General features: G+C 46.4%; 2 protein-coding genes across 4 annotated transcripts in view; one reads left to right on the top strand and one right to left on the bottom strand.

Annotated features, from left to right (window-relative positions):
• IRAK4 (interleukin 1 receptor associated kinase 4) overlaps positions 1–3736 on the bottom strand; it is a 41608-nt gene extending 37872 nt beyond the window's left edge. Inside the window, exon 1 of one of the 3 annotated variants that reach the window (XM_068276565.1) lies at positions 3663–3736. In XM_068276565.1, the coding sequence (XP_068132666.1) occupies positions 3663–3710 (48 nt within the window). In that variant the 5' untranslated portion in view covers positions 3711–3736. Of the gene's footprint in view, positions 1–2917; positions 3047–3097; positions 3117–3662 lie in introns of those variants that run through there. The other 2 variants (XM_068276567.1, XM_068276566.1) reach the window with 2 other exon arrangements.
• A 195-nt stretch (positions 3737–3931) lies between these two features.
• PUS7L (pseudouridine synthase 7 like) overlaps positions 3932–18314 on the top strand; it is a 31570-nt gene continuing 17187 nt past the window's right edge. The window contains exons 1-2 of the mRNA XM_068273643.1: positions 3932–4139; positions 15457–16337. Coding sequence (XP_068129744.1) covers positions 4105–4139; positions 15457–16337 — 916 coding nt within the window. The 5' untranslated portion in view covers positions 3932–4104. The remainder of the gene's footprint in view (positions 4140–15456; positions 16338–18314) is intronic.

The following is an 18314-nucleotide window of genomic DNA, read 5'->3' as shown; positions in this document are numbered from 1 at the left end:
ATAAAACTTTTATACTGCCTCGTCTCTGGTACACTTTAACCCTCCTGGCGGTCTAATGATTTCTGCCAGGAGGCAGCGCAGCATTTTTTTTTAAAATCATGTAGCGAGCCCAAGGCTCGCTACATGATAGCCGCTGCTCAGCGGCATCCCCCCGCCCGCTTCGATCAGGAAATCTTGTTCAAAGAACGTGATTTCCTGGAGGGCTTCCCCCGGCGGATCGGGGGAACGGCGTGGGACATTACCGCTGCAGGGGGCTGATAGAAGCCCCAGGTAAGGGTCAGTTTTTATCCGTAGGAAACCCCCACAGAACACCTTTAACCTTCCTGGTGGTAACGTTCGGGGTAAGCCGCGCAGGAGGTGTTCTCAGGCCCTGCTGGGCCGATTTGAATAATTTTTTTTTTTGCTGAACGCAGCTAGCACTTTGCAAGCTGCGTCAGCACTTCGATCGCCGCCGCCCCGCGCTCGATCACCGCTATCCGCGTCGCAACACAGCCCTCCCCCCCTAGACCCCTGCGCTGCCTGGCCTATCAGCGCCAGGCAGCGGCAAGGGGTGGATCGGGACTCCCTTAGACGTCACGACGTCCATGACGTCGGTGACGTCATCCCGCCCCGTCGCCATGGCAACAGGGGGAAGCCCTCCAGGAAATCCCGTTCTTTGAACGGGATTTCCTGATCGCCTATCGCCGGAGGCAATCGGCGGGGCTGGGGGGATGCCGCTGAGCAGCGGCTATCATGTAGCGAGCCCTAGGCTCGCTACATGATTTTAAAAAAAAAATCAAAAAAACGGCTGCGCTGCCCCCTGGCGGTTTTTAATATACCGCCATGCGGGATTGTCAGCTATAAAATCAAATTCCATTTACCCACTGCTCTGTGTTTATTATGCAGTCTACAACCTGACAATGCATTGCACGAATTCAAATTTAATCATAAATGTTTCTGCTGTAATAAATCTTATCTCATTCTCGCTCTCTTTGGTACATTGCTAGGAAGAGGGAAGCCTATCTCCCCTCCCACATTCCTGCTCCTCACTGATTGGCTGAGTGCAGTTCAGTGTGACATGAGGCTGAGATACACCTCACCCCTCTGCAGAAACTGTTGGAATACAATCTATGCTATGCGCACATGTTTACAAAGCAAGCTAGATATGACAGTGCAGTTTCTCTTTATTTACTATATAAAATTTGCTGAAATCAAAACAAGTAAAGTACAATAAATTTGTAAGCACTAAGCAGAACAAATATTTATCTACTAATATATGTGTTTTTTTCCTGGGATAGTATGGCTGTCCCTGCTGCTTTAAGCAGAGAAGGTTAGTGTTAGACAAAAAGAGAAATGTTAGGCAGAGGAGAGAGAAAAGGTTAATGTTAGGCAGAAGAGAGGTTAGGGGAAGGTAGAGAAGAGGTGCAGGTTAGTATTAGATAGAGTAGAGGGGAGAGGTTAGTGTCAGGCAGAGGAGAAAAGGTGTTAGGGAGGAGGAGGAGGAGGAAGGGGAGAGGTTAGTGTAAGGCACAGGAAAGGGAGAAGGTTAATGTTCGGCACAGGAAAGGATAGTGGTAGGTAGGGAAAATGGGAGGTTAGTGTTAGGTACAGGAGAGGATAGTGGTAGGCAGGGAAAGGGGAGGTTAGTGTTAGGTTTAGGAGAGGATAGTGGTAGGCAGTGAAGGGGGAGGTTAGTATTAGGCACAGGAGATGATAGTGGTATACAGGGGAAAGGGGAGGTTAGTGTTTGGCACAGGAGAGGTTATTGTTACGCAGAGGAGAGCGGGCGGTTAGGCACCGGAAAAGTTAGTGTTAGGCAGGAGAGTGGTTAGTGTTGGGCAGAGAAGAGGGAGAGGTCGGTGTTAAGCATAGTAGAAGTTAGTGTTCAGCACAGGAGAGGAAAAAGGTTAGTGTTTAGCACAAGAAAGGATAGTGGTAGGCAGGGAAGTTTAAGGTTAGGTACAAGAGAGGATAGTGGTAGGCAGGGGAAAGGGGAGGTTAGTTTTAGGCACAGGTGAAGATCGTGGAAGGCAGGGGAAAGGGGAGGTTAGTGTTAGGCACAGGAAAGGTTAGTGTTAAAGTGTACCAGAGACCTCGCTATGCAGTTTTTTACTTACCCAGGGGTTCCTCCTGCCCCATTAGCACGGATGCATCCCTCGTATCCTACTGCGGTCCTCTGTTCGTCTGCAATCATCACTGGTAACTGGATCAGTCAGGTCCAGTCGGGATATTCTGCGCATGCACAGTAGACCCAGACTGACGTGACTGAGCCAGTTACCAGGGATGATTGCCGCTAAACGGAGGACTGCGGGAGGACAGCAGGGGATGCATCCGTGCTTATGGGGCTGGAGGAAGCCCCGGGTAAGTAAAAAAATATTTGCATAGCGAGGTCTCTGGTTTACTTTAAGGTACGTACACACGCACCTCTTGATTTTGTGTAGCCCATCGGGGATCGGTACCTGATTCCCCTAATAACATCGTTGGCCGGCCTGTACAGACGTGTGTCAGTTATGTAGCTGAAGATGCGTTTGGTTGCTCTGCGGGGTGGCAGAAGGACGGCGGAGCAACGTGTGTGTGAAACCCCGTATCGGGCAGGGGGATCGGCACAGACAATGCAATCGGCTGTTGCAGGGGTGAGTGCGGATCGGCCGCGGGTTGGGGGTCGGCGGTCGCTTTAGGCGTGTGTATGGACCTTTAGGTACAGGATAGGGGAGGTTGGTGTTGGGCAGAGGAGACAGGAAAATCAGTGCAGCGTAGGGTAGTTTGGCGATATAGGTCAGTTAGTCACCTAAACAGTAGAAAGCTCTAAGCACAACACATATTAATGTAAAAATGGCACAGATAGAGCGTTATGCCATTGTATTCAAAGATTCCCCAAAGTATGGAGGAGTTGGGTGCTGCCACCCATCTGGGGCTGTTAAGCCTGCCATCTACTCACACTACACAGGGGATATTAGCCAGCAGATCTCAGCAGCGGAGCCCCCGGAATCACTGCACAGATTCAGACACTGAGCTACAGAAATACACATTTCCGCATCCTCTTTCTGTTTCACAACACTGGAAACTCCACTACAGTACACCCCGCCCCGCAACACACCCGCCGTGTGCCGCATCCCACCTTTCCTGGCAATTAGAGATGGGAAGTTCGGATCTTTTCAATGATCCGGATGATTCGAATCGGATCATTGAAGAGATCCGGATCTTTGATCCGAATCTCGGATCATTTTGCTACCGAAGCATTTGGGGGTGAAAATGAATAGCAGGACAGGTCTTTCCCTGCTGTGGACAGGAGAAGGGGAGGGGGGTGGACACACAGAGAAGGGGAGAAGATGGACAGAGGGCAGGGAGTGGACAGAGAAGGGAGGAGCAGAGAGCAGAAATTATTGTTTGCACACAATACCCACATGCTGCAATCATGCTTTAAAACAAACGTCGCAGTGAAAGAAAGCTTTCCAAAGCATTCCCAGAAGATAAGTGCAGCTGTTTAGTGCCGAGTGCAGGAGGAGCATATTGCCTTTCAATCACACTGCCTGCAAAGTTACTGAGCTGTGCTAAAAGCTTCCAATGTGATCACTGTGCAGCACTACGGAACAGCCAGCCTATAATCAGCAGCACGTTATAGCCAGTATGTGTGCTCTACACATATCTGGCAGTGGCACCCATGTCCCCTCTCTCCCATCTACCTGTCTGAGTCCCTGCAAGGCTGCCTCCCATCCAACAGAGCGATCCATCTCAGCTCTGCTTCCAGGACCCCGCTGCCCGCTGAGAGGGGGCGTGTCGCTCCTTGCCCCGCCCGTTTTTCGATCCGAATCACTCATTTTGATGATTCGGATGATTCGACTCACAAAATAGATTCGGATCAAAGATCCGAATCGTTCATGATCCGGACAACACTAAATTACATAGAGTAATGATATAGAAGAAGACAAGACACGGGCAGCTGCCACACGGAGCAGCAGACTTGAAAGTAACTGTATACTCCTGCTGTTTGCTGGACTTTGACACAAGAGCATAGAGAACGTAAAGCATCGTACACCTAAGGGGGTGTGACTGATTGAGCCGACATGGTCCTTTTGATTGGCTAATACAGTGAGGATATGGGCGGGTTCAGCAGACAGGAAGCACATGGAACACGGAGGAAATATGCATTGCAGAGAGAGGTGAGGTATGTGCAGAATGTTTAGCACGGATCTGTCTGGTACAGAATATTCACATTCTCTTATAACAGCTGGTCACATAAAGCATTGAGAAGCACCCTCAGTAATTCTATTCAACTTACGCCACCCTAGGCTTGCTTTGAGTAGCTGGACACGTCTCACCACTTCCATGTGTAGTATGGGAGCTTACACAAACTGCCTGTTCTTTGTAAAGTATCCTCAATTATGGGCATGCATACTACACTGGTGGTAGTATCCCCCCTCCCCCGTGGAGCCAGGTACAGGTGCCCGCATTATAGTTAACCAGCTATTGTTCCCCCCTAGTATAGGTAGTCAGGCAAAGTTGCCCCCAGTATAGATTAGCTAGGTAGGTGCCTCCAGTATAGGGTAGCCAGTATAGGTTAGATAGGTAGGTGCCCCCAGTATAGGTTAGATAGGAGGGTGGGGGGAGTGGGCATAGCGTAGTTACAGCTCACCTATCTTCTGCGTTCCCCCGCAGCCTCTATCTCCTTCCTGTCCCAGGTGTCTTATTGGTAACAGCGCCCCCTGTGATGACATGCGGTCATGTCATCAGAGGGGGTGTTGTTACCAACGCGACGGACACCTGGGAGAGGAAGGGAGCGGAGCAGTGCTTTTCAGCGCTGCTAGATTTGGGCGCAGCCGGCGCCTCCATAGACTTCAATAGGAATCATTCCTATTGAAGCGCTCAGTGAGTAACGTCGGCTCCGTCAGAAGACGGAGCCGAGGTTGCTTAACCTTCCTGGCGGTAATTCGGGGTAAGCCGCGCAGGAGGTTTTCTCAGGCCCTGCTGGGCCGATTTGAGCAATTTTTTTTTTTTGCTGAACGCAGCTAGCACTTTGCTAGCTGCGTCAGCACTTCGATCGCCGCTATCTGCGTCGCAACACAGCCCCCCCCCCCTAGACCCCTGCGCTGCCTGGCCTATCAGCGCCAGGCAGCGGGAAGGGGTGGATCGGGACTCCCTTGGACGTCACGATGTCCATGACGTCGGTGACGTCATCCCGCCCCGTCGCCATGGTGACGGGGGAAGCCCTCCAGGAAATCCCTTTCTTTGAACGGGATTTCCTGATCGCCGGAGGCGATCGGCGGGGCTGGGGGGATGCCGCTGAGCAGCAGCTATCATGTAGCGAGCCCTAGGCTCGCTACATGATTTAAAAAAAAAAATAAAAAAAACGGCTGCGCTGCCCCCTGGCGGTTTTTAATATACCGCCAGGAGGGTTAAAAACATAATAATTCGGCCTCCAGCAATCGCTGGAAGCCGAATTATTTCATTCCCCCACTATCCATGTTGGCCTGGAGGGGGAATAGTAATTAAATCGGCCCGGACTTGTGCAGAAGCAGGATCAGCTATATACCGCTGTATCCTGCGCCCAAGTCTACCGGCGCCGATTTCAAATGTACTCGAAGGGAGGGCTGCGTGCATGTAGGGATTGTGGCAGGTGAGTTGTAATTACATCGTCTGCTCTGCGCCCACTCAATCCGGCGCCCTGGGCGATTGCACTATTTGCACGCCCATAGACACTGGGTTGGTGGTCAGACTGTATGGTCTGCTTACCTCTACATATAACCCAATCCCAAGTGTTCATTTTTCAGAGGGACATTCCCTCATTGGGAACCAAATCTCTCTGTCTGAAATGTATTTTTCATTGTCCCTCTTTCAGGACTGATGTACAGATGTATGTAAATATATGTATTTTTCAACTGAAAATGTTTAACTGCCTCTAAACTTTAATAATTTCCTTTAAATTGATATATTTCATATTTTCAAATGTTAGTATGAAAGAAAACTAATAATGTCAGGAAAGTACTAGTGGGATTTGAATGACAAAGCTACTTCTTTTGTTTATGAATTCTAGTCTAGGAGCTTATTAATTGTTTGTGCAGAAAACCATGCATTTCTGCTTTGTCTCTGCCTTTGTGATTTTTACATTTTTGTTTTAGTATGCAGTTACATGTTGACTTATTTTGTATGCATTAGCATTTTTAATTATATCCCTTTTCATCCAAAGTAAAAATATGGTATCAGGATTTCTCTCCTTTTTTTTTTTTTTAATAACAAATACGCATGGAAAGCATCGTATGGTAATCGCATACTTTTTTTTTAATAATTTTTTTTTATTTCCCATAGGAAAGTATTGCATGTGTTTTGCAATTGCATATACAGTAGTATATGGGAAGGAGGAACTGGCTGTGAGATTTTAAAACGCACATAAATTGCATTGGAAAGTGCTCACCAATGCAATTTTTGTATGGCCCATAGACTTACATTGTGTGTGATTTTGCATGTGATGTGTTCCTGTCAGGGCTGTGGAGTCGGTCCAAAAATCCACCGACTCCGACTCCTCAGTTTAGGATTCCACCGACCTTGACTCCGACTCCTCTAATTTGCATATTACAATTTTGTTGATTAAAAGTATGTAACATGAAATTCGTCCCTTAACTGCCAACGCTTAGGAATTTTACAAGACAACGGAAGTGAGAAGGATATGTAGACTACTATATTTATTCCCTTTAGACTAAAACTAGTCCTTGGCAAGAGTACTTGTAAAAGGTACAAACCGGATCAAAGAACATCTATCAGGCCCTAGGCAATGTAAGTGTGGGTACATGTAAGAATGATGTGCAGGTACTCTGCAGGGGAATGAGGAGATTCTTCCTCTATTACACATTCTTCATGCACAATCTGAACAAGGTTTATGGGTGACAGACAACACCTCTGTGTTCAATGTGCACAGCATTTTCAGTGGATTCCCTGCAGCTCTGTGGGGAGTGCATATGTAGAGTATAGTACTACTGTGTAACAAAGTAAACCTGAGACAGATAAAATTAAAGTTTTATACATACCTGGGGCTTCCTCCAGCCGCCTTCAGGATAATCAGTCCCTCGTTGTCCTCCTCCACCACCTGGATCTTCTGCTACTGTCCAGATACTTGAGCCAGTCGGGCGTAGTGCGCATGCACACACTCCGCCGCCAGGAGCATACTACACCTGTGCAGCACTATTGCGCAGGTGCAGAATGTTCCTGGCTGTGGGAGCGGCATGCGGCCAGACAGCGCTGACTGGCTGAATTACCAGGACTCATAGCAGAAGATCCGGGTGGTGGAGGACAGCGAGGGACTGATTAGCCTGAAGGGGGCTGGAGGAAGCCCCAGGTATGTATAAAACTTTACTTTTCATCCGTCTCAGGTACCCTTTAATTTGTAGTCACCAAACCAAATTTTAACAACATATCAAATTATTTGATTTCATCAGCAATGGGAGTGCATACATTTGCATAAATCAGCATTAGTGCAGAAATTTTTCCATCTCATTGACCATCTCTATTAGTGACACAGCTACACATCAGGCTTTATTCTTACAGCATAGATGTTATTTAGTATATATAAGAGATTCCTGTGTACACATCATATATACAGTCACAATCAGATATGTATATCTGACCTTAAAAATACTGGGACCGCTTTATTGAAGCAGCACAAGTAACTAATTTTGATTGGTTTATTTCATTTTTGTGGACTAAGCACAGCTATTACTGTATATATACATTATTTTTAATGACTATTATCTGAGAAATAGAACATTTTATCATATTTTCTATTTTAATTACAGTTACAAATTCATTAGGAGTCGGAGTCGGTGCATTTTTTCCCGACTCCGACTCCAGGCACCCAAAATTGCCCGACTCCACGACTCCGACTCCACGACTCCGACTCCACAGCCCTGGTTCCTGTCTTATGGTATGCATGACTAGGGGTGTGACGGGAGCATAATTAGAGGTGGGGGGTTTGTCTTAAGCTTGCTTGATAAAAGACAGCTGATGGACAGGTGGACCCACTTGACCGAGCGATAGCTGATTACATTGTACCGCTTCACCGTTCCTTCAACCCCTGCATAGCAACAGAACACACCATACAGCTGACTTAGCGTCTGTACTGTGTTTGCCCCAGCGATGTTGCCTGAGGGATCAGGTCCCGATTTCCCCATAGGTGACAACTGTCACAGGTTTGTACAGGCCTTTAAAGTGTACCTGAGACAGTACTCTGGGTCTAATTTATACTTACCCACGCACCCCATCTCGCTCCCGCAGCCGGTAACATTCTGCTGCACAGTACTACTGCGCAGGCACAGAACGATTCCATCCACGGGAGGCACGTGCCGCCAGGCCACGCAATTGCAGAACACCACAACTGAAGAGGATACTGAAGGCGAGCCTGGGACAACGGAGCTGCCCGGGAGGACAGTGAGGGAGCCGATGCATTTCATGGGGCTGGCGAAAGCCCCAGGTAAGTATAAATACACACATTACTGATATCTTAGGTTCACTGTAAAGTGATTCATCTTATTTTAAAAAGTTGGGAGGCATTGACAATGCAGTAGACGTGGGAGATCTGTACGCATACTAGATTTTTGCACAAGACAATCACAAACAATTGTCTCTAATGAGGAAAATCTAGCATCTGTAAGCCGCTTTTGAAATCCCAAGTCACGCAATTTACATGTTAATCACTGTGCTGTTGCGATTGGCAAAACGGCCACGATCTGGTTTTTGTATCAGATCACAGCTAGTGGAAAAGAAGCCTAAGGGCCCATTCGCACTAGAGCGTTGTCGGCGATTTCAGCAAAACACTCAAGCGCTAGCGCTTTTTAAAGTGCTAGTGCTATAAAACCCTATGGGCCTGTTCTTATTTGGGCGATTTGCGTTAATCGCTGGCAGTTAACGCAAAACCGCAAATGCGTAGCCTGCACCATTTTCAGGTGATTTCCCCGCGATCGCGTTTCAGTGCTATAGAAGCGCTAAACGCGATCGCGGAAAAATCGCCACAGTGTCCAGTGATTTTTTTTTTCCCCTGTGTAATCGCGGAAAAATCACTCCCGCAAAACACCAGCTGTAATCGCCGGTGTTTTGCGCTTTCAAGTGTGAATGGGGCCTAAGGGTCTTTTTCCACTACCCTGCGTTTTACGATCTGATTCCGATTGCTAACCGAGGATCTGATTTGAATGGCTAACTAGTGATGTATGCAAGCAGCTTGCCTGCATAGGCAAACTGCTCGCCACGAAAAGCTATGGGCAGCCTGGCCCTGTACTACTTCTGGGTCGCTATGTCCCGCAGTAGTACGCATGCCCTGGCCTGGACGCGTTGATTAGTACGCATGCCCTTACCCGGTGGTGCATGTCCTTGATTGCACGCCTGTGGCTGGGCACGCTTTGCGCATAAGCGTGATGTCACGAAGCGTGCCCGGCCACAGGGTCAGGCCACCCATAGATGTTCGCCATCTCTATTCCTAACAGATGGCAAAATGCAGGGTTCCATTAGTGTGATCCAATTGCGATGTGATTTTCTCCCGAGCGCAGTCTTAGTTCTGCCGCGTTTTGGATGCAATTGAGCTCTGCTATACTGAATATAGTAGCTCAATTGCATAGAGGAAATTGGTTTGAAATGCGATTGCGATCGTGTTTTGTAGTGGAAAAGAGCCCTAACTGCTTTCTGATAAGATAATGTGATGGAGATATGAGCTATACACAGTGCTGCAGTTTCCTCCAACTCTGGTGCTGTTCTGTATGTTTGACCTACCATGGACCAGATTCAGTTCCATTTTCTGCTAAGTTTTATTGCATGAGGTGTTTTCACACCTTATAACTGGAATAGCTTTATGGTTATTCTTCACTTGCTAGTTGCTAAAAAATGTATATTGCTTACATGAGAAGTATTTTGTAGAAGGTGAGAAAACATCTCTGAGAAAAAAAAAAAAAAATTAAATCAGGGCTATTGTCAGACTTGGCTAACTTCAAGAGGTTGGCTTATCTGAAGGGTAGCACACTACCCACAAAGCCTAATATTATCTTTTTTGTCTGTGCTGCATTAAGTCGTGTAGATAGTTTTTATGTTTGTTTGTTTTGTTTTTTTTTTTTTTTTTTCAGCTGCTGAACCCTCAGTGCAAAAAGGTAACATTTGGGCGCCTTGCTTAATAAGCAATACGATTTTATATCTTTAAAGGATTCCTTAGCACTAACTTAAATTCAAAAAGGACATCTAATGTGTGTATGGGGAGCTGTGCCTCGGTGTCTCCCTCTGTTCTCCGGTAATAATCTAATTCCTCCTCTTCCTGGTCGGCGCGGTCAGTGACCTCCGACCTGGACGTACTGCATTGTGAGTAGTGTGTCCGCTAGATTGCCTTGTGACCGTGCTCCCTGGCGACGCGCCATATGACGTTAGCGGACATACTGCACATCCACAGCGCAGTAAGTCCAGGTCGGATCTCACCAACTGCTCCAACCAGGAAGAGGAAGAATTGGATTATTACCGAAGAAAGGAGGGAGACTCCGGTGCACAAAAGGTGCGGTAACGATCCACACAGCTCCCCATACATACATTAAGCATCATTTTTGAACTTAAGTGAGCTAAGGTATACTATAAGCTATGCCTGGACATGTGTTTTTATAGGTGAATAAGTATCTAGAACCTACATGTCAAATTCTGTCCCACAGTGCCATCAAATTTGGCACTCAAGTGTGTTCCCCACTTTGCATTATGTTTAGCCCTCCAGCACTTGAGTGCTGAGCCTATATGGCTAAGCGCTGAAACTATAAAGAGAGAGGAAGGGGCAGAGCAAGACTTGGTGTTTTTCATCATAATTCAATTTCGGACACCTTTACATGCATGTAATATATCTTGATAATCTATATAAGCTTACTAGACCACCAGGGATGTTCTATTTGGGAGGGGAAGGAAAGCACTAGACCACTAGGGCAGCCGCATGGTGGAAGGGAAGAGACACTAGGCACCAAGGTACTCTATGGAGAGTGGAGGTCACTAGACACCAGGGACCTGTATAGGGGAGAGAGGGGAGCCACTAGGCACCAGAAAACTGTATAGGGGATGGAGGGCCACTAGACACCAGGAAACTATAGGGGAGGGGACTACTAGACACCAGGTAATTGTATAAAGGGGGGGGGGGGGGGCACTAGACACCAGGAAACTGTATAAGGGGTGGAGGTGGCCGCTAAAAATTGAGGCCCACTGTGTATTTGAGTTTGACACCCCGGATCTAGAGTAGATTGCAATGCAGAAATGTTGGCAACCACTTTGGCCCCTCACAACCTGCTTGTATGTTTACTGTAGTAGTATAAAGTGCATAAACAGCCAAAACACTGGCTGGGTTTACATAACGTGGACATGAGCAGGGATGCTCGGATGTGCCTCATGCACGAATTCGGCAATCCGCGTGGTTGCAAAAAAAAAATCCGCATTCGGCCCCGCCGCATGCGGATTTTCGTCCGCGTCCACGCAACCACGCGGATTTTCTGCCGTGAATGGTGTAATCACGCGTGGATTCCCGCCCGGAGGCGGATTTTCTTTTAACGTTAATAACAAAGCCCCCATACATGCTACAATCCCCCAAATTAGCATGGATTTTTTTTTTAATGGCTTTTAAAGACAAATCACCACTGTAAATGGGGCTATTAATTGGTAATACGTGGTTTTAAAAAGGGATATACGCGTTAAGCAATCAAAGAGGTGAAGGCGAGTTCCAATGGCACTTGGCGGCGAAGGTACCGCTGGAGGAGGATGAGTGGCTGACGCCAAAAAGGCCCCAGAGAGGTTTTTGTAATTTGTTTTTTTTTGTTTTTTTTTGCAGCAATTACCAATGACATCGCAGCAGAGTTGTCAGTGGACACGGGCAGTGTGAACGCAGAGTGCAGTGGTGGTAGCGACTGAGTCAGGAGAAGGACTATGTGGGCGGTCAGTTCAGCAGCACAGAAGGACCACGGCAACATACTGGTAGTAGTAGTAGCAGCACAGCGTCATAGTGGTGGCCAAAAAATTAAATGCACCCGGTGACCCGGGCAGTGTGAACGCAGACAGAGTACATTGGTGGAAGCGAGTGAGTCAGGAGGAGGAGGACAATGCGGGCGGTCAATTCAGCAGCACAGAAGGACCATGGCAACATACTGGTGGTAGTAGTAGCAGCACAGCGTCATAGTGCTGGCCAAAAAATTAAATGCACCCGGTGACCCGGGCAGTGTGAACGCAGACAGAGTACATTGGTGGAAGCGCGTGAGTCAGGAGGAGGAGGACAATGCGGGCGGTCAATTCAGCAGCACAGAAGGACCATGGCAACATACTGGTGGTGGTAGTAGTAGCAGCACAGCGTCATAGTGCTGGCCAAAAAATTAAATGCACCCGGTGACCCGGGCAGTGTGAACGCAGACAGAGTACATTGGTGGAAGCGATTGAGTCAGGAGGAGGAGGACAATGCGGGCGGTCAGTTCAGCAGCACAGAACAGAAGGACCATGGCAACATACTGGTGGTAGTAGTAGTAGCACAGTGTCATAGTGCTGGCCAAAAAATTAAATGCACCCGGTGACCCGGGCAGTGATAACGCAGACAGAGTGCATTGGTGGTACCGTGGTAGCGACTGAGTCAGGAGGAGGACAAAGCGGGCGTTCAGTTCAGCAGCAGCACAGAAGGACCATGGCAACATACTGGTGGTAGTAGTAGCAGCAGCACAGCGTCATAGTGCTGGCCAAAAAATTAAATGCACCCACTGGATATACAACTAGGTCACTGAAGGATGCAGTGGGCACAGTACAAGGTCACTGAAGGATGCAGTGGGCACAGCAGTGGGCACTGGATATACAACTAGGATGCAGTGGGCACAGTACAAGGTCACTGAAGGATGCAGTGGGCACAGCAGTGGGCACTGGATATACAACTAGGTCACTGAAGGATGCAGTGGGCACAGTACAAGGTCACTGAAGGATGCAGTGGGCACAGCAGTGGGCACTGGATATACAACTAGGTCACTCAAGGATGCAGTGGGCACAGTACAAGGTCACTGAAGGCTGCAGTGGGCACAGCAGTGGGCACTGGATATACAACTAGGTCACTGAAGGATGCAGTGGGCACACAAGGATGTCACACTGTGTAATGAGATGCTTATATGCCAGCGAGCGAGCAGTGGGCACTGGGCACGGCACAAGGTCACTGACAGAATGAATGAACAGCGCTGGCAGAGAGTGGCGGCGCCGGCGGTGTGACTGGCTGCCTGCAAATAGTACAAGTGTATAACTGTCACTGGAATATACAAGTGAACTCTGCAGCTGCACTAACCTGCCTGCCTGCACTACACACAGATAATCCCCACTCCCTCTACACTGACTACACTGCAGCACTGAACCTGCCTGCACTACACACAGTTAAATAATCACTAGACTCCCACACTCCCACTACACTACACTGACTACAACTAACTACAGCAATCACTCACTGACTAGCTAACTGTGTACAGTATAAGAGCAGTGTTAGCAAAAAAAACGCTTTGTTTTTAACACAATAAATGCACTTGCTCAAACAACAATGGCCTGGAGATAATCCTCTCAGCACCACAGTCTAGCAAGGACAGAGCTTTTCCATCATGGCCACCGCTTTATATTCAGGAGGGGAGGGCATAGCTCTCCTCCTGTGATTGGTTGCTAGGGCCTGGCTGGGGCCCTCTGATTGGCCTGCAATGTGTCACTTCCGCATAGTTTAACGCATTTCCGCTAACCACGACTTCAGCGCCGGGTTTCACGAGCGTGAATGCGGATTTCTGTCCGCATTCACGCGAAGCCGAAGCAGATTTTCGTGGTTGAAAATCTATTCACGGCTTAGTGTGTCCGAGGCGGAATGCGTCAAAATGGTCGTGAATCCACGCGTAAGCGTGATCACGACCTGGCGGTGAGCACCACTGGACATGAGTAACAACCGCTCTTTATTTTCTAAAAAAAAAAATCATATACTGTGTCCGTTGAGAAGAATGTTCCACACTCCATGAGTAGATAAAAAAATACGATTAACAGAGACCACAAAAACAAAACCCAGACATGCAGTGACTGCCTTATAGGACAGAAAGTAAAAGTAATCCCCTAGTTATGGTGGTCAATGAGACACACACAATTGTGAGTTAATGCAGGATTATACACATTCTGTATGTACATTCTTTCACATTTGGTTGTCGAAATTTCAAGCGGGATACATACAAGTTGTTTTTTTTTTTGTTTTTTTTTTACTCTTTTGTGCTTTGTTTAAAGGGACTCCGAGCAGTGCAGAAACTATGGAAAGATGCATATCACTTTAAAGCTCTCTTTCTCCTCTTTCCAATGATATATAAACCACCGCCCTACGCCTTTTAGTTTTCACTATTTTTGCAATCGAAATTGCCGCGGCCGCGACTTCGATCACGAAAATAGAGAAAACTAAAAGGCGTAGGGCGACGATTTAGGTGTCACCAGAAAGAGGAGAAAGAGAGCTTTAAAATGATATCCATCTTTCCATAGTTACATTGTATTACACAGGGCGACTTTTTCTGCTGATTGGAGCTGCTGACTTTGAGAAAAAGTCTCCCTGTGTAATACAATGTAACTATGGGAAGATGGATATCATTTTAAAGCTCTCTTTCTCCTCTTTCTGGTGACACCTAAATCGTCTTTATGAAAAAATATTATTGGGTAAGGTCCTTTATAATGTGAAGGATCAAAAACACAGTCCTGTTTTAGGGCAATCCACCTTGCCCACCGTAACTAGTATATTGCTTTAAGAAAAGGACTCGTATCAAGATGCAATCTCAAAATTACAAAAAATTCTTCATAAAAAAGATTTTATTGACACATATACAAAAAGGTGTATCCAAAAGTATAAAAGAAGCACAGTTCTTGAGTAAATAGTGGGTCCTCATAGAGCCAAAGACAAAAAGGTGATATCTAATTTAGCTTGGTAAACAATTGCAGTTACAACGGGTATTGATTTTCAAAGCCTTGAAAATCAATACCCGTTGTAACTGCAATTGTTTACCAAGCTAAATTAGATATCACCTTTTTGTCTTTGGCTCTATGAGGACCCACTATTTACTCAAGAACTGTGCTTCTTTTATACTTTTGGATACACCTTTTTGTATATGTGTCAATAAAATCTTTTTTATGAAGAATTTTTTGTAATTTTGAGATTGCATCTTGATACGAGTCCTTTTCTTAAAGCAATATACTAGACACCTAAATCGTCACCCTACGCCTTTTTAGTTTTCTCTATTTTCGCAATCGAGGTCGTGGCCGCGGCAAAAAGAAAATAGCGAAAACTAAAAGGCGTAGGGCGGCGGTTTACATATCATTGGAAAGAGGAGAAAGAGAGCTTTAAAATGATATGCATCTTTCCATAGTTTCTGCACTGCTCAGAGTCCCTTTTAAAAAATTAAAAAAGAAAGTAAACATTTTTGGCTGGAGTTTGGCTTTAATGACTTTACTTTACCATTGTTCTCTGTGTTGTAGGTTACACATCTATAAAATGGAGGAAGAATCTTCAGATACAAATCTCAATGCTCTTTGTTATGTTAGTGACCATGTTGGCTTTTATGGAACTATAAAAAATTCCCCAGCTGACTTTATTGTCACAGAGATGGATGACACTGGGCAGTTGGTTACAATGAGCCACATCAAAGAACTGAAAGACGAACATAAAGAAAGCGACAGTGAGCCTCAGTTTAAAAAGCAGAAGAGAGACCCAGGAGCCAGTGGAGGCCATAGCACACCAGAGCAGAGTATATTTCTAAAAGATAGATTTAAGCCCATTACAGAAAACATGGACTCTGGTGCTCTGGTCTGTGAGGCAGCTCTATATAACTCAATGAACCCTTTGTTAAGTGAAGATGTTCAGGAAGCCATAAATCATTTTGCTAGCTCCGTAAAATATGCTTTTGAATCCCAGGCTAAGGTACATGAGCCATGTGAACTCCTCTTGGGCTCATTTCCTAGTAAAGATGACAGAGCTGCTATCCATAGTGCTGTCCGGCAGGCCTTCCCATTCCTCCTAACGTTTACCAAAAACTCCAACCTTCTAGTGAAACCAAATCTGGATTACCAAGAACTATCTCAGCTGACATCTGAAGAGGAAGCAGACAAATTCTTCACATTTTTAGATGCAAAAGTGGAAGCCTCCAGGTTTACATTTCATCCAGATGTGTGTAAAGAACACCGGACATCTGTGCATCATTTCATCAGTAAGAAGTTCGGGAAGCTGCTAGAAACCAAAACCTTTTCCGAGAATGGCATTGATGGAGTGCAAAGAGTGTCCATAACTGTTAGGTTCAGAGAGAAAAAGAGCTCCTCCGGGAAGAGGCAGAGAGCACAGGAACATTCGGAAGTATTTACAGGTAGGAATTAATCTGTTGCTGTCACTTCACATAGGAAGTCTTGGTGGCTCAGTGGTCCAGTGTGAGAAAGTGTGTCTAATGCTCCACATGTGTTGTCCATAAGAAGTTGGGCTTGATCGGTAATTCCATAAATTAGTAGGTCTATTTATTGTGATTGTCAGGCTGTGCTGTCTGAGACATACTGGAAATATTGGTTCTGTGTAAGTGTGCCATGCCTTCCTATAATCCGAACACCTACTGCTGCGCTAATACTACGCTCGTGGGGGAAGTGTGTGTGTGTGTATTTGGGAGGGATATTAGATCATGATGGTGAGATGCTAATAATTCTACATTGCATGGAAGTGGGCCAATCTAAACTGACAGGAAGTCAGTTTTTACAATTTACATGACATTTGCATGTAAGCCAGAATTTTTAGCATCTCATTCACTATACTCAGCAAGCATGTCTTCTAGCAAGTAGGGATGGTTGATAAGATGTTAATTCAGAATTAATGCAAATTGTATGCACAGTTAGGCCCAGTGCACACCAAAAACGCTAGCAGATCCACAATACGCTAGCAGTTTTGGGAGCTGATTTCAGAGCGATTCTAGGTATGTTTAGAGCGGTTTTCTAAACATACCTAGCGGTTTTGCGTGCGTTTCTGTGTAGCAGATTACACATTGTTACAGTAAAAGCTGTTACTGAACAGCTACTGTAACAAAAATGCCTGGCAAACCGCTCTGAACTAGCGTTTTTCAGAGCGGTTTGCGGTTTTCCTATACTTTACATTGAGGATGAAACGCTTCCGAAAACCGCAAACGCGCAGCAGGAGGCACGTTTGCGGCTTGGCAAAAACCGCAAACCGCCGGTGTGCACCATCCCATTGCAATACATTAGACAAGCGTTTTTAGAGGCGGATGTGGCCGGCGGATCGCTCCAAAAACCGCTCGGTGTGCACTGGGCCTTATACAGCTTAGCAATGGGCCAATCTAATACAGCAGCTGATCCATAGACAAGCTGTTTTATATGTTCTGTGAATTTTGGTAGTATCCATATTGCACTATTAAACTGAAATTTGAATTGAAGATGGGAATAGAAGTTATATACTTACCAAGGTAGAAGGGAGCCTCTTGGTAGTCCTGAGGTTTTCCCATTGTCCTCAAAACCACAGGATTTGCTACGTGGCTACCCTCCCCTCCGTGCACGAATGCGGCCGCAGTACACCAGCGCGAGTCCTAGCAGTGCCTTCGCAGTAGCATGAAGCCAGTTGTGCATGGCTTTTTCCTCTGAGCCCGAGGGAGTTCATGCTTACTGCGACAGCACGGCCAGGACACACACAGTTGCACTATGGCCACGCTCATACGCAGAGAGGAGTCCTGCTGATCTTTTCTGGTCAGTAGGGTCTAAATCATGTGAAATAAGCATGCAGCCCATCATGTCATATTTGTCATAGACAACTGATCTGCATTCTTGTTCAGGGTCTATGGCTTAAAGTATTAGAGGCAGAGGATCAGCAGGACAGCCAGGCAGTCTGCATCGAACACTGGGAATCCAGTGCAGGAGGTTTGGGCGCAGCCGGTGCCACCATAGACCGTAATAGGAATTGCGGCTATAGCGGCGCACACTGAGTAACTTCGGCGCCGTTAGACACGGAGCTGAAGTTACTTTTAAAATTCTGTAATTCCTCACTATCCACGACGACCTGGAGGGGAAACAGTAATTAACGCCACTGGGAGTTGTGCAGCAGCAGGGTAAGCCATATACCGGCTGTATCCTGCGCCCAAGTCTAGCGGTGGATTTTTAATAGTTACACGTCTGCATTGTTTAAAAGGACATAAACATGTCAGCCTCCATATCCCTCTCACCTCGGGTTCCCTTTCAGTCACCCAGGACACAGTGGCACTAATGAAAATATTGTACCAGTAACAGTTTATATTTTAAGAAATTATTTTTTCTATTTATTTTATTAAGTCCTTGTTCTTTTTTTAATCATGCAA

This window comes from Hyperolius riggenbachi, chromosome 3, assembly GCF_040937935.1.
Source record: "Hyperolius riggenbachi isolate aHypRig1 chromosome 3, aHypRig1.pri, whole genome shotgun sequence".
NCBI classification, from domain to species: domain Eukaryota; kingdom Metazoa; phylum Chordata; class Amphibia; order Anura; family Hyperoliidae; genus Hyperolius; species Hyperolius riggenbachi.
The sequence above is the reverse complement of the archived record's forward strand: the minus strand, read 5'-3'. Positions and strand labels throughout refer to the sequence as shown.